We start from the raw sequence: 26140 nt of genomic DNA on the forward strand, positions 1-26140 counted from the left end.
ACCTACCTCATAGGGTTGCTGTGAGGATTAAATGCGTCAATCTATATTAAGCACTACGCTAAGAATAGGGTCTGGCACATAGTAAGCACCATACATATGTTTGTTTGTTATTTAAAAAACATATTAAGTTTTCTTAACACTATCTACACATCCTAGAAAATTGTGGCAGGAACTTTATCAGAAATTTAAAAGTCACAGCTGTTTACCAATACCGACTACTCTAGAATCACTTTTTAAATTAAAAAAAAAAAATCCACCTTGAGGCGGAGGCAGGGGAGAAGTGAGAGGTGGCCCGGCGGGGTGTCGGCGCTGGGGGGTGGGGGCCAGTGCGAGAGTGAGCCCGTGGCCGAGTGAGTTTATCCCTACGGGCGGTGAGAGGCCTGGGGCCTACCCCGGAGGAGCAGGGTCTGGCCCCCCTCTCGGTTCCCGGGCCCGGCGGCGCGGTAGCGGCCCAGTTGTGAGGAGGCGGGGAAGCGAGTGTCCGGCCCCAGCCACGGACGGCATGGACGTGGGCCCGGACCCTGGGCTGATGCAGAAGTTCAGCTGCCTGGGCACCGCCGACAAGGACGTGCTCATCTCCGAGTTCCAGCGGTTGCTCGGCTTCCAGCTCATGCTGGCCGGCTGCGCCTTCTTCCTGGGCATGACCAGCTGGAACCTACAAGGAGCAATTGGCGCCTATTATGACTTTGAGAGCCCAAACATCAGTGTGCCATCTGTGTCCTTTGTTGAAGATGTCACCATAGGAGAACGGGAGTCGCTATCCCCTTATGCTCAATATATAAAAACATGGCGGATCCAAAATTCTGGGGCAGAGGCCTGGCCTCCAGGGGATTGTCCTCAGTATGTCAGGGGAGACCAGCTTGGACGTGTGAACATGGAGTTGGTGAGATTGCTAAAGCCCCAGGAGATTGCAGATGTCAGCGTCCAGATGTGCAGCCCCAGCAGAGCCGGAATGGATCAGGGACCGTGGCGGATGTGCACTGCTACAGGACTCTACTATGGAGATGTCATCTGGGTCATTCTCAGTGTGGAGGCGGGTGGACTTTTAGGAGCACAGCAGCTGTCATCTTTTGAGACGGAGTTCCACACACAGCCACATCGCAAGGTAGAAGGAAACTTCACCCCGTTTGCCTCTCCCCCAAAGCACCGACAGGTGAAAACAAAAGATGCTGGGGGTTCCGGGTTCGACTCCATCAGCAAAAACACATGGGCTCCCGCGCCTGACCAAACCGCGCAGGATGAGAGTAGACTCTGCCAGAGCTCTGTAAATCTGCCCCCCAGCAGTCACGCAAACAACTTACCAGTAGCGACTTACAGTAAGGGGCTCCACGGGCCTTACCCCTTCAGTCAGTCTTAAACGGGTGTCACCAAGAAGAAAAATTAACGAAAGACACAAGGCTTGACTCTGGGAGGGGAGGGCAAGGGGTTCCTCTGGATTGCAGACCACATTGCAGGGACCCGTGGCTCTGACCCCCATCCTGGAAGAAGAGGAAGAATCAGAAAGACTAGTTTTGAGTAAACTCAGCGTGTGTGTGTGTGAATGCTGAGTGGTGGGAGTGGTGTTAAGGCTACCAAGAAGAAATCCACGCAGCCACTTTGGGTTTTGTTTATTAGGCGTCAGTCTAACAAGTCATTAGGGCGCTCGGGAAGGAAAAAAATGTTTAAAATGGGGGAAAATGGCCATCTTTTTAAACAAAAATTATTTTGCCTACAGACAGGTTGTAGGTTTGAGCACATGTTAATTGTTTCCCCTCTTTCCCCACTTTTATTTTTTTAGATAAGGGATAACATTCTGTGTATAGAATAGCTGCTTGCTCTGGAAGCAATTGAGGTTCAAAGCTGGCACGGCCTGCTTGGGGACTCTGTGGGTAGGTGCTATGGGAGGACACCTGCCGTGCCACCTGATTGCACAAGACTCTGACCCCATTTGTTTTTAATGGCATCAGCCCATGGGTTATCACGCTTTTCCTCTTCTTTTCTGTTTAATCTTCTGTTGATTTACACCTTTGACATTTGTACTCGTCAACCCTGTGGCTTGTTAGCATCAGAACCTCTCTGAAGACCAAGCTTCCCTGTGTGGCCAGCAGAGGAAGCCTGGAGGACAGATCTCAGGTGACGTGGGAGTTTGTGAGGCCGAGAGGTGACCTCCTGCACTCACTTGTAACAATTCAAATTGCTTTCCTTCCATGTTTCTCTTGGCGGAGAGAAGCGCCATCACACTTAACTGCTCTTCTGGATTCTTGGTATACAGCGGCTCCCCATTCGCTCTGGGAACGGTGCCTCTGTGCTGTGTATATGTGTGTGCTGCATGCACACACACACGGGTGTTGGTGCAGCTCACCAGCGAGGGTGCAGCAGGCGAATGTGAAGGTGTCCCCCGCTTCTCTGTTGTCACACAACTCCCTTCCCTGTGTTTCCCTCCAGTTGTCCTTTGTGGTGTTTTCGCAGCCTGTTAGTGGAGGCTGAGCTGTTAAGGTATGAAAATGGAGCCCCAGATGGGGAATTTGCCGTGGGGAAGGGCCACACTTACTGACTGCGTGATCTTGGAGACCACATTTTGCTGGGAATGAAAGGACCCCCTCCCTGAGCAGGATGCTTAGCTATTGGGAGGTGGCGGGCAAGGCACAGCCCAGCCGGAGCACAGGTTGATTGGCTGGCTGCTCCCTGGGACAGGTGGCCCCACTGGCATCCTGTGCGATCCGAGCAGGTTAACATGTGGATATCTCCACGGGAAGCTCAAACCAGGCCAGAACAGCTGTCTGCCAAAGATACAGGAGTATGCAGAGTCCCTCGTCTCTTCTCACCCCCTCCTCCCCTCGAGTCTTGGTTCGTTTGGTAGCCGGGGATATGGATCTAGGGTGCCGTTGCTGGGTCACCTGCCTGTGGTCACACCCCCATCCCCTGGGGGCTGTGAGACAACAGGGAGTCCAGCTCGATGACTGGCCGCAAGGGGTCACGTAGCCTGGGTGTGGCTGAGAGTCTGCCTGCCTGTCTGGCTCTGTCTGGGTGTCTGAGTTAGGAAAACGCCTGTTGTTTGTTCCTCCTCGTCCTCTTCCGAGACGGTTATTTTTTTCAAGCTTGACTGTGAGAGAAAAGCTTGTATGAAATTCTCCCTACCTTCTCCCCACCATTCTTTGCCTCCCCACCTCCCCCCAAATAAAAGGGGGCGTAAACATTGGTCCACTGGAGAAGCCCCGGGGGAGGGTGGAGCCTGCCTGCTGCAAGGGCAGTACCGCTGGGGCTGGGGCCGGACCAGAGCTCACGCTGGAGCACCTACTTTCTATGCACACACAGAGCACCCCATTCCCAGCAGAGCAGAGGGGAGTCCCTGCCAGGTGCCCAGGCCACCACAGGTCCAAGCCAGGGGCTCACGATAGCTTTTTGTTTGAGGGCCCTATTGGGCCCAGACTGGTGCCACTGTTGCTGCCAAGCTCCGGGGACACCGCCGCCCTGGAGCCCACACATGCCCAGCCGTTCTGCTCACTGGATAGCCCTCAAAGCATCACATCTCCAGCTGCCCCTGCAGGATCATGGGAGGCTTTACACCTGCCGGTCTCCAGGCTTCCTCATCTCCCCCACACTAGGTGCCCCTTCCCCTTTTCCCAGGGGGCTGCCCACCGTTATGCAGCAGTGGCTTCACAGGTGACGTCAGTGGGTCTGGGCCTGCCACAAGGATTCTGCGCCTCCCCTTGCTTTTAGGCATCTCACCTGGCAAGGTAATTGTCCCAAGCACGTTGGCTTCCCTCCCAAGAACAAACCCTTTCTGTGCACATCTTTGGAGCGGTGCGCTCCTTGCAGAGGCCAGAGCGAGCGCAGGCCGCGGAGTCGGGGCGGAAGGAGTCCGTGGTCCTCCCAGGGCCTGGCGGCCCTTAGCACCACTCGTCCTGCCTCTGCTCGCTGGTTTGGGCTCTGAGCAAGTCCCTCAGAGCCCCTCTTTCCCACTGCCTAGTGGGCCAGCAGAGGCTACCCTCAGCCCCAGTAGTCTGTTCCTCTTGGACCCTTTACCAAGTGGCAGGCTGCCTCTGGGCAGGACCACCAGCGTCTGGCACCCGCGAGGTGAGGCAGGCAGCATCCTTAAGGACCTGAGGCCAGCGGGGGAGGCAGAGCGGCTCAGGCTTGGGAGGAACCTGTCTGTCTGCATGGAGAGAGGTGTGTGTGGATGTGTGTGCACGCGTGCCTGCTTTTCTTCTTTTTTGCCATGGGGACAGTTGAATTGGGAGCATTTTTCTACAAGAAACAGCCTTCTCTTCCCCCCGCAAGGACTGGCTGTTACCTGACGTCCATCAAAGGCACTTCCAGCCAGGAGAGAACCTCACCAAGACAGCTGGTGTGGCCCAAGGGTGGCCCAGGTGGGAAGTGAGCATAAGGATAAACCCCTCCCCAGATTCAGTGTGAGCCCCAGCAGGAGAGGGTGGTGGCGTTGCCAGGGCCCAGCACTGCAAGCCGACTCCCCGCCCCACCCCGCCTCGCCTTTTCTCTGTCTCCTTGGGTGACTGCTGGAGCAGCTGCCCTCTCCGTCTGGACAGTGGTGTGCAGCAAGCAAGCTGGCTGGCTGTTTGTGGTGGGGCCTCCTGGTGCCTGGGAGGCGACGAAGATAAGGCAGTTTCTCCTGACTGTATACGTGAATATTTGTATGATTAACACAGACTAAAAAAACCCTGAAGAAAAAAAAATCCAACTTCTCACTCACTTGATTAACGTTGCAGTTACTGGTCAGGCAAGAGAAGTGGCAGGTAGCCCTACGAAAGGCACACGGGCTTCCCAGGAAAGCAGGTGCTGCAGGTAGCAGGGGAAGGAGGAGGGCACAGAGGAAGCCTTCAGGAATTTGCTCTTGAGGAATTTGAGGATTTTGAGTCTTCGAGGATTTACTTGAGGAAGTCACTGGGAATTAAGTAAGGGCCATTCCCTAGAGGAATCTTCTTAAGCGGCAAAGGGCAGTTGAAGAGAAAGGTAGATAATGAAAGGAGTGACAGGTGTGACAGTTCTTTTGAAAATAAAAGAACCCTGGGAAGGATCTGTGCAGGGAGGCGTAGAAGGTTCGTTTTCAAGAAGGACAAATGTAGTTGGAAATATAAGATCATTGTGGACAGGCAATATAGTGCAGCTGTTAATATCATGGACTTGAGGACCCGCCTGCTCTAGCCCTCACTAACTGGGTGATCATGGGCAAGTCACTTCACCTTTCTGTTTTAGTTCGTCTGAAAAATGGGGAATAATAATGCTGATAGTACTTGTCCCACAGGTTGTTGTGAGCATTAAGTGAATATGTAAATATTAAATATATAAAGCTAATATAAAGCTCTTAGGACAGTGTCAGGTCCTGAGCACGGTGACTGTTGGTTATTATTGTTCGTTCAGCAGATTTTTAATTTATGAAGAAATGAATCATGTTCTTTCGAATACAAATGCACCTGTGATCCTAAAACCCAGCACTTTCCACCTCCTTTCAAATCCTTTAGCTTGGAGGATGGGATGTGCTGAGAAGAGGTAAGAGAGAGAACTAAGAAAAGCAGGAGATAAGCAGGGAAGTGAATCATTTTAAAATCTATTAAAACTTTACCCTCTTATTCAGAATAACATGTATCTTTCAGGTTTTGGTAGCTGAAAATTAAATTTCCTAGTATGCTATACATTGATTTAAAAAAATAAATTCCATGCTGAATACAATAAACTTTTGAAATGAAGGCATTTTGTAGAAAATTGTTATGCTAATAAGTTAATCAGTATATAGGCAATACTTTTCATTGCTTGGTGGCTTTCATTTTTTACTTTTATAAAGCTAATCTAGGTTAGCTTTAAAATATTGCTTTTTGCAATTATAATAATTCTGAAAATATCAGTTTAGTAAATAGTTAATGTGTATACATGCCCGAATAGATCATTCTAAAAATATTAAAGAAAATTTTGGAATTTCATTCCCAAAGTGAATATCTGTACTAAAAAGTTTCCCCCAATTATTCTTCACCAGAAAAGAAAGTGTGTCGTAGATGAAACTTTGAGAGGAGATGAATCTGGACATCTCAGGAGTGGAGATATTTGGGTACCAGAGCAGATTACTCAGAAGTAAGAAGAAAAAACCCTCCCAGGTAAGATCCTTCTTCCTGGCCCTGGGAATAGGGATGTGCCTGGGGGTTCTCAGGCATTGGAGAAGCTGATAATCAGATTTTCAGCTATGAGCAAGCTCAGTTGGCAGCCCAGCTGTGAGCAGAATGTGTTAACCGCTGTCCTGTAACTGCTGATATGATTCTGGGAATTTAGTTTTGCTTCTTGGGGACAGCCCCGGAAATAGCATGAAAATTCCGGAAAATTGTGTCACATTTTGGCACCGAGCATGTTTAAGTCCCCTTTTGGAGCAAGACTTTTCTCAGAAGTGGTATATGTTGTGAGAATTAATCAACAGGTATTTATTAGTCTCTTCATTTTTAGCACTGTGCAAAGCACAGATGTACATGCTGACTCTAAGATGTAGTTCCGGAAATCACTGCTCACTTGAGCTACCTACAATTTGGACATGACTTTGTTTTACAGAAACTGGTTATACGTGGCGGAATCTAAATTTCTGGCCCTTTGTGGTCTAGACCTGCTCAGGAATAATATGAAGATGACTGTTACTTAGGTGCTTAGGAGGGCTGCAGGCTGGAAGAAGAGGGGTTTGGGAGAGGAGGACTTGTGTTTCTTGAATAAAGGTCTTTCTCTGCTTGGAGAAGGACTGTTGCCTGGAAGTGGACGTTCGCCTTCTTGTCATTGAGGAGAAAGGGATGGCTGGCTGCTGAAATTTAAACAAAAGCTAACTCTGAAATTGAGCCAGAGGTTTGATTGGGTGCCAAGCTAATGTATTAATGTTTCTATTAATTGAATTAATTAATTTTGCTATTAATATGCTAAGCCTCCCTAAACACTAAGGATTCTAGCAGCTGCTGCAATTTCTAGCAGGTAGGAATTTCTTTATTCTATGACACAGGTTAAAAACTTACTCATTTAACTAATATGCCCCAACTGTCTACCATGTGTCAGGCACTCTTTTAAGCAATGGGAGTTCAGGGCACAAAACAGACAAAAATCCTAGGCCTTGTGGTGCGGGAGAAAGATAAAAAGGTACTAAGGAGAAAAAGCAGAGAAGGAAAATAGGAAGCGTGAGGTGGAGGGTGTTAACAGTCCTAGGCAGGGTGGTCTAGAAAGCCTGCAAAGAATGACATTTGGGAAGAGATCCGGGGGAAGTCTCTTGATGGCGTGTTCTAAATTAAACTTTGGCTTAGAGCTGCAGTTGAACAGGATAGCAAGAAATTTCACTTCAGCCGGGTTTTGAGAGTCCTTCCCCTTCCTCAGATTATAAGGGGTCTGCAAGGGTTTATGTCTTTGTCCCCTAAGTAGGTTTTGAGCCCCTCATCTTGCTCCAGCCTGGTTGCTCCTGAGGTCTCAGGGTCCAACCCTGTGTGGTTACTTTGAGGGGCCATGTGGGCCCAGGAATCTTAATGTCTACCAAGTCCTGACTTAATTTTGTCACCCAGGCATCCAAGTGCTATCTCACCAGAGTCTCTCCCCTGTGGGGACACAAGTCTGGGCTACTCTGGGAACTTCCCCCAAAACTCTCCAACCTGTCTTTAGTCTAGAGGCCCCTCATGATGGGGGTACTTCTCTTCCTAAAATTTCAGCACACATTTTTTTTTCTTTCTTTTTTTTCTGGCCGCGCCACGTGGCTTGTGGGGTCTTAGTTCCTCGACCAGGGATTGAACCTGGGCATAAGAGCGTGGAGTCCTAACCACTGGACCACCAGGGAGTTCCCAGCACGCACCTTTCCAACAGCCCAAACAAAAGCATACATAGGTGGTTGTTTTCCATGTGTCTGACTACCTTTGTTTTTAACCTCTGAGGCTAGGGCGGCAAGGGAGTGACCTTTTAAAGATAAATCAAGAGAGCACTCATTCCTTCCAGTGAGATTCCTAAAGTACTAAGGACAAACCAGAATTAATGGCTAATCAATTACCTTGCCATTCACTCACATAATTTGGTCTCTACAAACGATTTCTATTTGTCAATATACTCGGAGAACTGAATGAAAAATACTTTTGTTCCCACTTTGCCTATTAGCATTATGATTATTGGTGCTTGAAGTTGGAGGCGGGAAGACATTCCTTTACTAACATCCTGTTACCCAGGCTATTTCCTGTCTCTCCCTGCGGCACCCTGCACCAGTTGGGGTAGATTGCCAGAAGTTCAGTTTATCTAAAAATTCCAGTAAATGTGAAAGCAGAGAGTTGACAGTGGTGAGCAGAGAGATTAGGAAACTAAAACAGAGAAACGAAGGTCAAATATAAAGAAGGTGGAAGTGGGAGGAGGAGGACAGGGAAGGAGACGGAGTGTTGAGAAATGGAAGAGAAGGGACAAAGCAGAAAATAAAATTAAAGAGACAGGATGAGGGAGTGAAACAAAAGAGGAATATAGAATAAGGAGTCTGAAGGACAAGGAAGAAACAAGTGAGGAGCGCTGATTCAGTGTTAAACTCATACAGTTCTGGAGGTCAGAAGTTTAACACGGGTGTCAGTGGGCTGAAATCAATGTTTTGCTAGGCTGTGTTTCCTTCTGGAGGCTCTAGAGGAGAATCCATTTCCTTGAGTTTTCCAGCTCTCGGAGGCTGCCTGCACACCTTCCATCTGTAAAGCATATCTCTAGTCATTCTCTGATCGTCAATTGCATCTCTCTTACCATTCTTCTGTAGTCGCCTCTCTCTCTCCATAGTCAGGAAAGGCTCTCCATTTGTAAGGACCAGAGTGATTAGATTGGGCCCACTTGGATAATCCAGTATAATCTCCCTATCTTAAGGTCATTAATAATCCCATCCATAAAATCGGTTTTGCCATGAAAGGCCTGAGAATTAGGATGTGCACATCTTGGGGGACCATTATTGTGCCTGTCACAGAGATCAGGTAGCCTTAATTGGAACCCTTTCTATAGGTCAGAAGATCAGCCAGTGCATTGCCAGGTAAGTGTATTTCCAGACCAGGCCATGTCAAATGTGTTTTAGTCTACATACCATTTGAAATGTAGAAATAGAATGTCACTTATGCTCAAAGAAATAAAATGTGTGTGTTTTGGTAAATAAAAATGCATATATATTTTTATGTTCTGATGTAAGACAGCAAAAAGATAAATAAATGGTTGACCTATGAAACCTTATATGAAATCCCCTTCTCTGGTAGCCTGGAGACCAGGATTAGGTAGTGAGCCACTGAAGTGGCAGTTTATTTAACCCTGCATGAACCGGAGCCAGGCAGCCATTGCTGAGGATCATGGTCAGCATGTCCTTTCTTTCCTCGATGCTTCTTTGCTAAGATGCTTGTGGATTCAGAATAATAGCAGGTGATTCCAGATGGCAACTCCACAAGATGCTTACGTGGCCCCTCAGATGGAGAGTTGATCCTTGTTTCTATGTAGCTAAGGGGCATTCTGTAGAATTCATTCCCTCACTCAGAGACATCCATGTGCATGCATTTGCCACAACCGTGGTAACTAGAAACTAGCTCTATGTGGGAAACATTGGCCAGAATGCCTCCAGGAATTCCACCATCTGATTCTGATTATAATTCCTGCCCTATTCTCATCGCAACCACTCTTGTACCAGCTCTCTGGGAAAGCTGGGAGTGGAAGTAAAAAATTCCGTGTGAGAAAGAAAAAAGAGGTCTGGGAGGGAAAGAGAAGATGAGCTTTGTGACTTGTAAGTTTCTGTTCAAAAACAGGACTGATGTTTGGCTTAGAGTCCTCAGGAAGGAAATGTCGTGGTTCAAATTATCCCCAGATGGGGCTGTTTATCTCATTGTTCCCTTCAAATGGAAAGTAGCATTCAATTGTTGAGTAGAGTTCTGAGCACTTACTGGTCACTGGCACTGTTAGTATTGGGTATTTTCATGGGTCTTGTTGGATGAGAGAGTTTATATACATAAGAAGTCACATTACGTTTGTCTATGTGTATCAACATATACAAACTCATGTGAAACCGTCTTATACTTGTTAAATACTTAACTTTTCAGAGTTCTTTCACTTTAACTATTTCACCTGGTCTTGCAGCAATTAGGAATATGAACAGAGAAGATATGAAAACAGAGTCAGAGAGATTAGCCATATTATTCTCATCTCACTTGGTCACAGGGCTAGTTTGTGAGCACTTAGATTAGAACCAGGTTCTTAATTTTCAAACCAGGGCTCTTTCTACTTAATTATGTCGATTTTAAAAAAAATTCCAGTAACTCAAGAGTTAGAGCAGAGTTTTAGTTATGTCAGAACTATCAGCTATAACACCAATTCCCACTTACAATGTATATTTAACTTTAATTGTAATTTGGTGGTGAGGCAGAATAAGAAACAAAGAAAAAAGGAAACGGCATTTCATGCAGTGTTACATAAAAACATAACAAGATCTTGAAAAATGCAATATTACATAAAGAACTAAGGAAGACCTGGAAAAAAACAAACACTTGCTGCTTACTATTTTAGAAATAGCACATGGTTTCTACCACATGATGAGTATAAGGATCAAACAAGTAAATGAAGAGATGACCTCTGAGCATAAATGTTCAACGTGCACAGAGCAGACCATTTTCTGGTCAGTGTTATTAATCCCACTGAAAATGGGGTGTGATATGCCGTTAAATTTAAATTTAGGCTGTAGAATTTAGAATTCTGTCCTTTACTTCATCTGTGTCTTTTTCTTAGTCTGGCTAATCTAAGCCTGTTGGACAAAAATTATTTTAACTTAAAATTGTTAAACACATTGTTTGGGGCTGGTTTGGGCCCAGAATGACTTTCTGGATCATTTATAACATTTAACCAGGCTGAAGTTTCGTTTTTGTTTTTGTTTCTATGCCAATCTACAAGTACACACAAAACTTCTTCCTTCCTGGTTTTATTTGTCAGTTTTCAGTAAGTGACAATTTGTAATCTTTCAAAAATATACTTTAAAATAATACAATTTGTCTTTACCTAATAATTTCTTCCTGCCTTTGAAATATTTCTATAGCCATATTGAATATGACAGGAAAAATCTCCACACACACAAAAAATTCCTCCTAAATTCACATGTATGTTTTGCTGATGATATTTAAAGGCAGATATGAATACTACATTTAGTTAAATAGATGAAAAGTGGCTTTGGTTTTGAAATACTACTTTAGTCTATAAGGAATGAGATCTGGCTCACATAAAGGGCAGGCTCATAAGCCTGTCCAATGCCACTGTCTTACCTCATGCAAGGAGCATAAAACAACTCTTCAGGCCTTTATTCATTAAAATGGAATATGTGTTTCCATTAGGAGTTCTACTCAAAGAGTGAATCTGCATACTGAGAAAACTATGTAGCAATCATCTTTCCTTAACCTAAAAATAAAATACAAATGTGGAAAAGTTCACAGCATTTCATGTCCCCTACCCTCCCCCATCAAGACCACCTGGAGACATGACTGAACCAAGAGGAGGTACTGTGGACCCCCAATGGGCTCAATATTAAGAGTCTGTACAATAACTTCGAGATCCTTCTCTGATTAGCTGTGTTTTCTCATTTGCGTTTGTAGGCTGGAGGACAACTGGAAAGTCCATATCTAAAAATAAACAAAGAAAACCAGTAAACACCCTCTTATGTTACATTTCATTTAATGGGGCAAGTGGTAGATATTTTTGTTGAAATGATGATTAGCAAATCAATTCAATTCCTAAGATACTAAGGATCCTACCCTTTAAAGGACTTCAAAAGGGAGGATACACTGTCTTTATTCTTCATTTAAGTTCTATTAGTTACAGAATTATAAAACCAAAGCACTAAGCCCAGATTTCACTTTGAGGCAATTTCTAAAGCTGATAAACTTGAGCTTTAGTTTTCACCATTTTGTGGGGATGAGGACAGGGCTGCCACCCATGTCATATAGACTACAGTGTATATCTATATGAAAAATACCTCCAGAATCGTGCAGTGGACAATTGCATATATGGCTCTGGTTGGGAGAGAGGTCAAAACCCAGAGTTTGCTTAGGTGAAGAGTCTAATAGGAAGCTCTCCACATAAAGTTAGTACCCCAAATGGTTATGTGCTATCTAAATCACCATACCCTTAAATCTGCAAGGAAATTTGCTAGTCTTGAGTTTTGATGAGGAAATGAAGAGCTCCCTTAAAAATGTCTGTTAGCAAGCTAATGAGCACACAATTTGGCAGGTCAAGTTTACAATACCTGTGTGTTCTAAGAAACCTCAGGCTGATAATTTAGTTTAAAATGGTCCAGTGCAAAAGCACAGAGCAGAAGTGAATGGCCCCAACCTTCAACCCAGGCCTCAAAGAATCCCCCACGAATTGCAAGAAACATAAACTCATAGTAAAAAACAGAGAGATGGGAGAGATAGGGAGAAATAGAGAGAGAGGGAGAGAGATGGGGGGAGGGGGAACATTACACATAGGAACAATGCACACTGAGTGAGAGCCAGTAGAAACAACAGAAAGCCAGTCAGACCCAGAAAGACTTCAAATTCTGCACTTACCAGACACAGAATAAGAAAATTAGATTTGTTTTTCAAATGATCAAATGGATTTTGAAATGAACAATAATAAAAAATCTCTTTTAGACATTAACACATCTGAAATTTTTAAAACTTGATGAATGGGCTTAACAGCTAAAGAGAGAATTAATGGAATAGAAGACAGATTTGAGGAGATTAATCAGAATGCGACACAGGGAAACAAAGATATAAAATAAGAAAGAGGCTAAAGGACATGAAGAATAGAGTGATATTCTGACTTATATTTAATAAGACTTTTGTAAAGAAATGAAAAGAAAAGAAGAGTAGAGGTAATATTTGATGATTTAATGGCTAAGAATTTCCTGGAATTGATAAAAGACACCAATCCACAGATTCAAGAACCAACTAGGATAAATTAAAGAGAAATTCATATTTAAACATCTTAGTGATATTGAAGAACACTAAGGATAATGGTTTTTAAAGCAATCTCACTTTCCAATAGCAGATACAGAAGCCAGAAAACTATGAAATTATATTTACAATATACTATAAGAAGATATCAACCTAAATTTGTTGATAAACCCTCTTATTGCTACATTTATTTTTTTAAGCATGATTTACAGGTATTTTCAGACAATAAACACAGAAGTTGTGCCACCAGCAGACCTAATTTAAAAGTTATAATTCAGAGCTTCCCTGGTGGCGCAGTGGTTGAGGGTCCGCCTGCCGATGCAGGGGACACGGGTTCGTGACCCGGTCCGGGAGGATCCCACATGCTGCGGAGTGGCTGGGCCCGTGAGCCATGGCCGCTGAGCCTGTGCGTCCGGAGCCTGTGCTCCGCGGTGGGAGGGGCCACAACGGTGAGAGGCCCACGTACCGCAAAAAAAAATAAATAAATAAAATAAAAGTTATAATTCAGACAGAAAGAAGTGTTATCATATGGAAAAATTTGTGCTGTATATAGAAATGATTAGTAGATATGTAAGTAAAACTAAACAATTATTTATTATATAAGGCAATAATAATTTATGAGACTTAAAATTGAGATAAAATTATGACAATAGTATGTAAATCAGGAAGGAGATGATCCGAATTAAAGAGTTATAAAGTTCTTGTATTGTTCAGGAGAGGGTAAAGATAAGAATTAACTTTCAACTTTGGTAACTTAAGTATGCTTGATAAATTTTTAAGGCAGCCCTAAACAAATAGAACAGAGAATATACTTTCCAAACTGGAGGAGAGAAAGAAATGGAATGTGAAAAAAAAATTCTATTAGTACAGAAGAAAGAAAAAAAGAAAAGAAAATAGAAACAGAAAAAATATGCCAACTTAAAGTGATAATTATAATAATAAACTATTAACAGAAAGCATGTATATAGTACTTATTATGTGTCTAGCACTGTTCTCAGTGCTTTATGTATATTAACTCAATAATAGCACTACAAGGTAGGGTAATTATGATAGCTGTTTTACAGATAAACTGAGGGACAGAATGTTTTCAGTAACTAGCCTGCATTACACAGGTAGTAAGGAACAGAGCTAGTATTAAAACCTGGGCAGTATTTCTCAGAATCTGTTTTCTAAAAGACTGTGCCATACTGTCTCTCACAAAGAGTAAGTTCACAGAAGAAAACATACATCATTAGTTATAAAAAATACAAACGGGCTCTATTTAAAAGAAAAAACATGGCCAGACTGAATATGCTGTCTACAAAGGACACATCAACAAACATACAGACAAAAAAACATGGAGAATAAAAGGATGGAAACATATTTACTACACAAACACTGATGAAAAGAAAGCTAATATAACTGTATTTTAAAAACAAAGCATGAGACAAAAAGCATTGCTAGAGCTAGAGGGTAACTACATAATAATAAAATATTCAATGAACCAAGTAGCCATAAAAATTCTAAACTTATATATGCTAATAATATAGCCTCAAAATATAGGAAGCAAAAATTGACAGAACTTTATAGAGAAATAGAAAAATCCATCAGCACGGTGGAAGACTTGAATGCTTCTCTCAGTAACTGATGGATAAAGCAAGCAAAAAAATTTTAAAGGATATAAAGGATTTGAAAAGTGTAATGTTGTGAACTGAATTGTGTCCCTGCCCCCCACCCCGTTCATATGTTGAAGTTCTAATCCCCAGTCCCTCAGAATGTGACCATATTTGGAGACGAGGTCTTTAAAGAGGTAATTATGTTAAAATGAGGTCCTCAGAGTGGGCCTTAGTCCAGTATGACTTGTGTACTTAGGACACAGTCATACATAGAGGGAAGGCCTTGTGAAGACAAAAGATGAAAATGACCATCTACATGCCAAGAAGACCGGCCTTAAGGAAACCAATCCTGTGACACCTTGATCTTCGGTTTCTAGCCTCCAGAATTGCCAGAGAATACATTTCTGTTTTTCAAATCACCCAGTCTGTGGTACTTTGTTACAGCAGCCCTAGCAAACTAATACATACAACAAATTAGCTTTATTTAATAGTCATACATGGAACAGTGAACCTAACAAATGCAAAATGTACTGTTCTGAAGCAATGTGGAACATATGTAAAATCAATTAAGTTCTAGGCTATAAGCAAGCCTCAAGACATTTCAAAATATTGTTTCATGCTGTCCACATTTTCTGATAATAATGCAGTTCAGTTAGACACAAACAATAATAAAGAATGATAAAAGACCCCACAGGTTTACAAATTAAGACATATATAGACCTAACTTATAGATTAAAGAAAAAATCATAATGGAAATAAGAAAATGTTTCAAACTTAGATTATAAGAACATATATGTACATGTGTGTATGTAAAGCCAAACTGGTACTTACAGAAACATTTATAGCCTTAATAGCTTAATATCAGAAAAGAAGAAGGACTGAAAATTAAGAAGTATAAAAATTAAGTTAGAAAATTAACAAATTAAGAGAAATAATAAAAAATAGAAATTAAGTAGAGAGAATGTACAGGAGAATCAATAAAACTGACAATATTTATTTGAGAAGAATAAAATTTTCAAATATCTGGTGAGAATGGCTAAAAAAGGAAAGCAGAAATAACCAATATAAGGAATGAAAAATGGGACAAAAATGCAGATACAGCGGGAGAGGCCACAACAGTGAGAGGCCCAAGTACCGCAAAAAAAAAAAAAAAAGAACAAAATGCAGATACTATAGATGTGTAAAAGGTAACAAGAGGAAATTTTGAAGAGCTAATGGTTTTAATAAAGAAGAAAGGAAACCTAAATGGCCTATAAACATTAAATATATTGAATCAATAATTTAAAATTTGTATAAAAACACATTAGCCCAGAAAGGTCTACACAGTCCAGTAGAAAGAAATAAATCCAGTAATACACAAACTTCAAGAGTTAAAAAGGAACACTCCTAATTTATTTTATGAGGCATAATCTTGATATAGAACCCATAAGGAAAGTTTGAGATGGGAGAATGATAGGCCAGTCTCACTCATTAACATAGATGCAAACATCTAAAACAAAATATTAACAAACACATTTCATTAAAAAATAAAATATTTAATGCATTATGACTGCTTTGGGTTTATCTCTGGGATTCAAGATTGTTTTAACGTTGGGAAACAATTCATATAGTTCTTCACGTGAACAATTTTTTTTTTTTTTTTTTTTTTTTTTTTTTTTTTTTGTGGTATGCGGGCCTCTCACTGTTGTGGCCTCTCCCGTTGCGGAGCACAGGCTCCGGACGCGCAGGCTCAGCAGCCATGGCTCACGGGCCCAGCCGCTCCGCGGCATATGGGATCCTCCCAGACCGGGGCACGAACCCGCATCCCCTGCATCGGCAGGCGGACTCTCAACCACTGCGCCACCAGGGAGGCCCCACGTGAACAATTTAAAGGAGAAAAATCATTACCATCTCAATTGGTGAAGAAAAATGTATTCTAATGAAATAGTAATAGAAGACAACTTTCTTAACCTGATCAAAAGCCTACAGCAAACTTCACAGTCATTATGCAATCTTGCAAGCATCTTCTCTTCAACATTTTACTGGCAGTCTCAACAAACACAGAAAGGCAAGGAAAAGGCTAAAAAAATGATAAGGGAAGGGAAGGAAGAATCAAAACTATCACTGTTCACAAATGATATAGATAGGTATGTAGAAACCCTAAAGAATTTACAGATAATTAGAAATAGAGAATTTAGCTAATTTCTTGGATTCGAAATCAATGTTAAAAAAAGTACATTTCTATATACTAAAAAACAAGTCAACAACTAATATATAATAATTTATTTATAATTGTATGAAAGTGGATAAAGTATTAAGAATAAATGCAACCAAAGATATAAAAGAGATATCTTTATTGAAAGGCAATGAAGAAAACCTAAATAAATGGAGAGGTATACCATGTCACATATTAGAGGACTCACATTCTTTAAAGATGTCAATTCTTCCTAATTTATCTACAGTCACTGCAATTCTAATCAAGATCCCAAATATTTTGTTTAAAGAAATTTTGGTACAGGACTTAACAAAGCTTATTCTAAAATTTATATAGAAAAGCAAAAGGCCAAGGATATGTGAGAGTGTCCTGAAGAACAAATTAGGAAGAGTTGCCTGAGCAGTGTTATGAATTATTATAAATGGGCCTGGTGTTGCACATAGATAGACAAACTGACCAACGGACCAGAACAGAAAGCCCAGAAACTGTTCCATATATCTGTTAAAACTTAATGTATATCAAAACCAAGACTAGAAATCAGTGTGCTGGGACAATTTGTTTTCTATATGGAAAAAAATGAAGTTGGAACCCTACATCATACCACTTGCAGAAATCAATTCCAGGTTATTAAACACGTAAACATGAGTAGCAAAACTATAAAACTTTGAGAAGACCATATAGGAGAACACCTTTATATCCTTGGGATAGGGAAAGATTTCTTAATCAAAACACAGAAATCACTGAGCATAAAGGCAAAGATTGACATTTTGACTACATTAAAATCAAGAACTTTGGCTTATCAAAAGACACCATTAAGAGTGAAACACCAGGTCACAAACTGGGAAAATACATTTTAAACAAACATGATCAACAGAGTCAATACCCACGCCCCAAAAAAGAGTCAGTAAGAAAAAAGCAAATGATATAATAAAAACCTGCAAAAGACTTGAATAGGCATTTCAAACAAAGAGAAACCCAAACAACCAGTAAGATTCTGAAAGGATTCAAGGAGAAAAAAATTAAAACCACAATGGTATACCATTTCCCATCCACCAGACTGACACACATTTATAGTCTAGTGAGGGCAAGGATGTGAAGCAGTAGGAACTCTCATTAGCTAATGGAAATTAGTGCAGCAACTTTGTAGAACAACTTGGTGTTATCTAATAACTTGTAGATATGCATACCTTTTGACTAAGGTATTCCACTCTTGTGTATATATTGGGTTGGTCAAAAAGTTCATTCAGTTAATGAATACATTGTTCAATAAAGTTCTTGGTGAAAATGAAAAATGTGTCTTTTATTTTTACTTAAAGCCGAACAAACTTTTTGGCCAACCCAATACCTAGAAAACTCTAGCACTCATGCACCAGGAGACATTCATAACAAGAATATTTGTACTAGCCCTGTTTGTAATGGCAAAAAAGTGGATTTGGATACCCAAATATCCACTAGCAGTAGAATGGATAAATAAATTTTATGGGATATTCTTGTAGAAGAATATTATACAACAGTGAAAAATGAATGAAAGACAATCACAGTATGTATGAAGTTCAGAAATATGATGTTGAGTGAAAAAAAAGTTGAAGGATAATTGTTGAGTATAAGCTCATTGATTTAAAGTTCAGAAATGTAAAACCGAGCAATAAACTTGATTAGGAACATAAATATATATAGTTGTAATACTAAAAAGAATAGTAAGAAAATGATTACATTATGATAGCCAAGATGTAGGTGGAAACAACCTAAGTGTTCACTGCTGGATGAGTGGATAAAGAAAATGTGGTGTATATATACAATGGACTAGTGTTCAGCCATAAAAAAGAGGGAAATCCTGCTATTTGTGACAACATGGATGGATTTTGAGTGCATTATGCTAAATGAAGTAAGTCAAATAGAGAAAGACAAATACTGTATGATCTCACTTATATATGAATCTAAAAAAACAAAAACAGGGCTTCCCTGGTGGTGCAGTGGTTGAGAGTCCACCTGCCGATGCAGGGGACACGGGTTCATGCCCCGGTCCAGGAAGATCCCACATGCTGCAGAGCAGCTGGGCCCGTGAGCCATGGCCGCTGAGCCTGCGCGTCCGGAGCCTGTGCTCCATGACGGGAGAGGCCGCAACAGTGGGAGGCCCGTGTACCGCAAAAAATATATATATATAAAAATTTAAAAAAATTAAAATAAAAAAATAAAAAAACAAATACAACCCAAACTCATAGAAAAAGAGATCAGATTTGTGGTTACCAGAGGCAGAGGGTGAGGGGACAAGGAATTGGATGAATGTGGTTAAAAGGTACAAACTTCCAGTTCTAAGACAAATAAATACTGGGGTTGTAATATACAATACGATGACTAAAGTTAACACTGCTCTGTGGCATATTTGAAAGTTGCTAACAGAGTAGATCCTAAAACTTCTCATCACAAGGAAAAGAACATTTTTTTTTCTTTTTCTGTGTGTCTATATGAGATGATAGATATTAACTAAACTTATTGTGATCATTTCACAATATATGTAAGGCAAGTCATTATGCTGTACACTTTAGACTTATACAGTGCTGTATGTCAACTAAATATCTCAATAAAACAGAAATTTTAAAAAGGAAAATGATTACAGATGATTTAGGATAACAGTTACCTCTAAATAGGGAACAGCAAGCAAAGAACCTAAAGGTAGTGGCACATAATGTGTGGGGGTGAGCTGACTCACTTGTCCTACTCTCCCGGCCCAGGGCCTTGATGGTGCTTACTTGTTATTTTCATATAAAGAAGCAGCAAAGGGCTTTGGACTAGTTGCAAGAATTATTTTCCCTGAATTATTTTTAGAAATCAGTTCCTTTTGACTGGGGGGAAGGGGATAGGAAGGAGATTGAGTGGGATTGGTGAGAAGAGGAAGGATGCATTTAATCTCTTCTTTGGTGCCCTTTTCCTGGGCAATAAAGTGTGATGAATGCTGAACAGCAAATGTAATAAATGTCTCAATATCTTGGCTGAGAGCGAGTCTAATTACAAGCCATATGGCCTCTTCAGATCAGTGGCTGTGAATTTATTTGGGTTTCATCCAGGTGAGTAGCAAGAACAGTTAAGCAGTCAACAGATTTTTCTGTGCTCTGAATCTCACATTTTTAGATCCAAGGTCAACCCACTATAAAATCTTCTCCCTTAAACACTTTATTTCCTCTCCTTCAAAAAAGTGGGGAAATCATGACTCTGCAAGAAAATTTTTGAGTTTAACTGGGAGTTTTCAGTCCACTGCTTGCAGCTTGGAAAAAAATTGAACTTATCTCTTGTATTTTTGGTTTGCTTTGCCAGCGTATTTAGAGATAACAGGTTTCCATTTATGCTCATTTCTATACCTTCTTCCTTCCTTTTCTTTTTTTCTTCATTTTTCCCTTTCTTTTCCTTCCTTCCTTCCTCTCTTTCTCTCTCTCTCTCTCTCTCTCTCTCTCTCTCTCACACACACACACACACACACACACACACGCACACACACAGGGTCCCAGGGAATGGTGTTCTATCTCAAGATGGTCTGTAAAGCCCTCTTGACTGGTAGAATTCTGACTGCATTGTGGCCTTTATCTAACAGAGGAGTATAAGGTCTAAATGAGCTTGTTTTAAATATAACACTCAAAATTTCACAAAGTGGAACTTCTAATTTGTGAACATTTGAAAGGAAGGGAAATAACCTGGTATCCATCACCTTTATCTTTCAAGCTTCAAATTTTCCAAGACAAGAAAGGGGGTATGGACAACCCCCCAAGACACTCTCTCTCTTCTATTTGCTCCTAATTGATTCATAAGAATAATAGAGTTCCCCTGTGTTCCTAGAATGCCACTGGGATTATATTTTTATTCTGAGAAAGAGACGGGAATCCGTTTACAAGTTCTAAAATTTCCAGGGAATATTGACGATGCCACTGTTTTGAACTTCCCTCCTTTATTTCTTAAGGGTAGAAGTTAGATTACACTCTTTCACATACTTGAAAGAGACACAATAACCCAAGCAAATCTCTCCTCTCTACCAGCAAACCCCACCCTGTACCACTACTCTTGAACAGAAACTGTGTTTCTGTGGCTTGCAGCAACTCTGTGTATAATTATTGCTAGCCATACTGGCACAACAATGTTTAGAGATAACTCCTATAGCTCAGTATCCCAATTTAATTGCTCAGGGGACATGAAGATCCATGCCAGACGTGGTGTCACACATTATGAATGTGTCCAGTGGGCTCTGATCCTGGAAGTATTGGGTGATGGAGGGGCAACAAGGTTTAAAATGTGTAGTCAGAATTGGTCTGTGGAAAAATTCTTCCAAATGTACATCTCATATATGAAATAAACTAGATAGGAGTTTTCTTAAATCTGACTACAATCCCTAAAAAGTTAGACAGCATTATCAATAATGAGTTGTAAAACTGAAACTTTTCTAATCTACCAATAATAAAAAACAAATTTTGAAGAAACATGCTAGAGGAAGGACAATTATTTTTCTATTCTCCCTAAGGAAATGATATTAATGAAATTATTATTAAATGAAGAGGCAATCAAAGAATATGCACCCAGAAAGCATAGGGGGAAAGTATTATAAAGGTGTGTCAGGCAGTTAATTAAACTATTGCTATTTTTCAAATTTTATGATATTTAAGATATTTATCCGTTTTTAAGCTTTGCAATTTTTGGTAATTTCTTTTTTTCATTATAAATAAGTATTCACTTTCAGATCTAATTTTGTATTTGTAATTTTATATTCTTTTTCTCTAAAAGGGCTGTCCAAATTGTGTAAGTTTCTGGCCCTTGAAAACCTTGATTAACTCTGCACAGGAGCTTTCAGATATTTAGGAATAGGATAGAGCTTTCCCTTTTGGTTAAGACTAACAGTAACACAGTCAAATGGGTTCGTGACTTACTAAGTCTGGAATCTGACCTCTGCAATGGAATCGGTAGCTCTGGGGTGTCAGAACTGAGAACAGTGAGCGGCACGTAGATTTATCACCAACAACTCTGCAGGAAGGAAATCTGGGTGGAATTTGGCACTGAGTATGAATTTCTGTTCCAGAAAAGAAATCTTCTGCAAAGAAGGTCTGCTGAAATGCCCTGGTGGAGCTTTTATCTAATTTAAAAAGGAAAGACTTTGAGGCTTTTCAGAAAAGTGTGGAACACTGGATTTGAGGTATCTAGGTTCAGTTCACCCAGTTTTGGTTCCCGCACTATAAAGGAAAAGTTAATATAAGCTTGACACAGCGGCTGACGATGACAGTCCTCTCCTATCGAACTGCCCGTTCCTGTCCTCTGTCAGTGACTGGACTGGGTTGATGGATATTATGGGAGACCCTGTGAACAATGGGCCCAGCGACCCCTGACATGATCTAATAACAGTTTATCTCCCTCAAAAGAGCAGATGAGATTAATGCACTGGGCTCGTCATTCTTAAGCAACTTATGCCGAAGTCACTGGCTCTTCCCTGAAGAAGAGTTTATACGTGTGTATCTCTGTTTAACCCATTTACGAGTAATACAGCTTGCTTGCTCTTTTCGGTGTGTATGCCCTGTTAGAAGATTTGTCATTTTATATCCCAGATGAAGCAAAAGAAAGTTGTAATTATATTTCACCACGGGCCTACAATTTGGCTCCAGGGGCAGTAATAAAAAATGGTGAGGAACAGACCCCCTGTTTGCCAGACTGGCCACCCAGTGGTCCCCATGGAAAGGAATCACAGCTTGCAGGAAAATCCCTTCTCTCCTCTCTGATCTCCCAATCCTAAAGTGGTCCGAGACTAAGTACAATTCACATGATGGAAGACTCCTTTCTTTAAGCTGGACTCAGGGTGGGTAATAACTGGATATTACTTAGCATCACATTTGATAGGGAATTTGAAAGTATCTGGAAGCCTTTAAACAGTCTCTCCTCTGTCTGATGTCATGGAATTTCTGCTTCACTGTGATCAAAGGAATCAGCGTACAGTACACAGAAGTGCACCATGCCTGATTTCCGCAGTTCTGACAGCAGCGGGTCACTGTCTGAACTGTTTATTTGGCTGTCCAGGCTTCTTTGTGACTTAGCGATAAAGTCTAGTATCCAGAATAATGACGCATTCTGCAGGAGAAAATGACAGGAGGATCATGGCTGCAGGACAGAAAGGATGCTGGCAGGTTTGACTCCAGTTTGTTTAAACAAAGGCATTTCCCAGAGAATATGAAGTATTCCTGATGATGAGAATTCTGTGAGATTGTTGTCTTTCTTTACATTTTTTCTTTATCATCGCTGGGTCTAGTGAACTTGAAGAATCATGTAATCTATCACGGCCATGCCTACACACTGATAGACATGTGCAGGTGGTTTAAGAAAGCAAACAGTCCCGTTTATATCGGACAGTATTCTTGATGCTGGTTTGAGGCTAGCTCTGAATGTGTGGTTTTGGAAGGAAGCTGCATTTCTGGGGAAGAAAGACTACCGTCCCCCAGTTTTACCCAAAACTCATGATCAAGTAATCAGAAAGAAGAAAAGTCAAGGGGTGTTGACTTCTCTTGATGTCCATTCCCTTCTCTCTGAATAGAGATCCTAAAGCAACAGGCTGAAATGCTTCTCCTGGGAGAAATTTCTGCCTTGGTTCTCCTACCCCTGGGCACTGTCACCCAAACCTCCCTGAACCCACAGCTCACTCTTTTGTAATGCGACTGTGAATTGTACTAGCTTTGCTTTGTGATCAGCATGTTTCATGCCTTCTTTCTGACAGTGTCAGGTTCTGCTCTTCTCTGTGGCTGGTAAAGGTACCTGTCCTTTCATCCTCTCCAAAAGAGGTACCAAAGGCGAAGGTCTGTGGCATTCCCCCCATTTGGTGGTTGTATCTCTCTCACTTTAGTGATAGCTGTCGCCATGGGGCCTGCTGCCTGGCCAGGCCTATGAAGACACACCCCCTACTCTGTTCTCATCTTGCTGTACCTTTTTCTGTGTCAGTCTTGATCTGCTCCTCAAGACCCTCTGGGGACACATAGCAGTCCTCTTCTGGCATCGATGGTTTAGGCCGGCAGCGTCCACAGCAGCAGAGACAGCAGCAGCAGAGATAGCAGCCGGTCAAGAGGCCGATGATGACGAACAAAGTCTAGGGGAGACGGGCGAGGGGTGGTGGGTGTAGGAGACCCCGAAATCAAGCGTGTGCCCATGTACCTCCAGAGACCCGAAGGTGGCACACTTCACCCCAGAGACCACATACTCACCCTCATCCTTAGTCCATGCAGGACTATCTTTAGTTGCCTTGGAAACAAATTCCTCATAAAGTTTTACCGAACAAGTTAAGCCAGGAACAAGTGACGTGCAGCCACAGTAATGAAGTGTGACATTTTCTTCTTTAGTCTTAAGCCATGGTGATCATTATTAAAAGCAGAGCAAACAAACCAACGAACATAACCTCTACAGGTCACATGAGCTCACCAAGGGCACTGAATCATCCTCACCAAGAAGAGCTAGGGATAGCTAGCCCTGACACCACCCCATCCCTCTCAGTCACCACATCCTGCAGTCTCTCTCCTCACCATCTCTGCCCCCTCCCCATTGCCTCTCTCCTGATTGGTAGGGCTTTAGAGTGGATCCCCTTATCTCTGCTCTGGACACTTCAGTAGCCTCCTAGCTGACCTACCTGCTTCCACTCTTGCCTCTAGCCCACTCTGCACATTGCTGCTGGAGCTTTCTGACATGTTCTCTTGAGCCCATGCAGCGACTCTCCTGCCTCTTAGAAGAGGCTGGAGCTCCTTATTAATGGTCATCTGGCCTCTTCCAGTGCCTTCCCTGCACCAGCATGGCACTGTTCCTGCCATCCCTGCAGAGCTTTGCCCTCCCTATGGAACCACCTGCCTAGACACCCACTGTCCCATTCCCTAGTCATCTAGAAAATACCCACTCCGCGTTTAAGATTATCTCAAAGATCCTCTGTCTGACATCTTTCCTGATCCCCATCTCCTCCAGAACGATTACTCCCTCCCTTGTGCCCCAACTGTACGCCATACCAATGTCCACCATAGTCTTGTTTTGTTGACACTTTTAAGACAGTGATCAGTTTATAATTCTGTCTCAGACTGTGAGCTTCTTCGAGGCTAAACTGTATGTTAGTTGTCTTTCAATCCCTCCTATACCTAAGGATTTAGTACCTGGAGCGTGGTAGACAGTAAATGCCCACTGAGTTAATGAATGTATTAATTGATTAGTAGATAAAGAGATGATTTGTTCCAACTAGTGAACAGCACCAGGATTTCCCCATGAGCATATAAAAGTTTCCTCACTAAGTTTGCCATCGCTAAAGATTAAAAGATTAAACTCTCCCAACCCCATTTGAAGTGAAAACAAGCCCATTTTTGTTAATTGAGCAAGATAAGTTTATGATTTTATTAAAAATATGTTATTTGAAATAGAAAGTGATTTTATACACCCTCACACCTATAATCTTTTTGCTATGGATTCTCTACATCTTCAGAGTCATGAATTTCTTAAATTATTCTGAAAAGTATAAAAAAACTTCCTCTTCACCAACTGCCTCTAAGAGCCTCCTGTGCAGTGTTCCTGAGCCAGTGCCCCAACAAGCACCCCCCTTTTTTCTAACCTACTTTTGACCTTTTTGCTTTCACTATTCCATTCCCATATTTTTTCTCCTCTCTGAAAATTTCCTTTAATGCATGTATCGTTTTGTTCTTTAATTATTCCAACTAGATTATTTGCCTGTTGCAGAAATAACCTTGCCTTATCCTTGGAGTGCTTAGTGCAGTACAAGGCATAAGTAGGTGTCCACTGTTTTTAAAATATTTTCAAATTGGTACACTGATTCATACATGTAATGCATACTTAATACCTATCACTGTGTGCCAGGCCACTCTAAAGGGCACTGGGCAATTAGGCTTTGGCACAAGCAGAAGGGGAAGGTAGATTTCTTTGTAGCCTTATTTTTAAAGAGCCACATCAGGAATTATTTTATGTATATCTCTTACACTATTGAACAGCTTCTGCTTGTCTATATGAATTTTGATCAATTTTGTCAACTTCCTGGGCAAGGAAATCTATTCTCCTTTTTATGCAGGTAGGCCCCAATATGCAGTCAGGTGCTAGTGTGTAAATTATCTACCTTCCCAGAGGAAAGGTACCTTTCCCAGAGGTACCTTCCCATTGGAAATAGGGTCATACCTGGGGGTTACGTTCCTACAGAAACCTGTATTTTACATAAACCTTCAAACTATCGTCATAGATGACATTGACAATATATAAACTCTCATTCTAAGTTCCAGATCCTCTAGGCAGAAACTTGTCTCCCTCCCAAGTCCTCAATGATAAAGAAAGGAGGTTTCAGTGGGAATCCCAGTTATCCCCAAGAAAAGGAATTCTGAGGACTGCAGAAGGCAAACGAGGCTTTAGGCTGCAGACTCTCTCTCCCCATGCCTATGAACAAAAACATATTCTGTCTCGTC

General features: G+C 41.7%; 2 protein-coding genes across 4 annotated transcripts in view; one reads left to right on the forward strand and one right to left on the reverse strand.

Moving 5' to 3' along the window:
- Nucleotides 1-383: 383 nt before the first annotated feature.
- LOC309792091 (protein ILRUN-like) lies at nt 384-1495 on the forward strand (the record flags this gene model as incomplete). Of its 3 annotated transcripts, none has more annotated exons than XM_082601369.1 (2): nt 384-833; nt 1005-1495. In XM_082601369.1, the coding sequence occupies exons 1-2, from the start codon at nt 503-505 to the stop codon at nt 1355-1357; spliced, it is 684 nt and encodes a 227-aa protein (XP_082457495.1). In that variant the 5' UTR covers nt 384-502. The 3 variants fall into 3 exon arrangements, with proteins under 3 accessions (XP_082457495.1, XP_082457496.1, XP_082457494.1); XM_082601370.1 differs by having other exon boundaries at nt 384-1105; nt 1322-1357; XM_082601368.1 differs by having other exon boundaries at nt 384-1495.
- Nucleotides 1496-11493: 9998 nt separating this feature from the next.
- The window catches only part of DNAJC5B (DnaJ heat shock protein family (Hsp40) member C5 beta), a gene marked incomplete at its 3' end in the record, with an annotated part of 47105 nt that continues 32458 nt past the window's right edge, over nt 11494-26140 (reverse strand). Inside the window, exons 3-4 of the mRNA XM_082601374.1 lie at nt 23634-23793; nt 11494-11588 (exon numbers count right to left, since the gene is read on the reverse strand). Coding sequence (XP_082457500.1) covers nt 11494-11588; nt 23634-23793 — 255 coding nt within the window. The remainder of the gene's footprint in view (nt 11589-23633; nt 23794-26140) is intronic.

The sequence above is a fragment of the Mesoplodon mirus genome, assembly GCF_964341445.2.
Source record: "Mesoplodon mirus genome assembly, chromosome: 16".
Taxonomy (NCBI): domain Eukaryota; kingdom Metazoa; phylum Chordata; class Mammalia; order Artiodactyla; family Ziphiidae; genus Mesoplodon; species Mesoplodon mirus.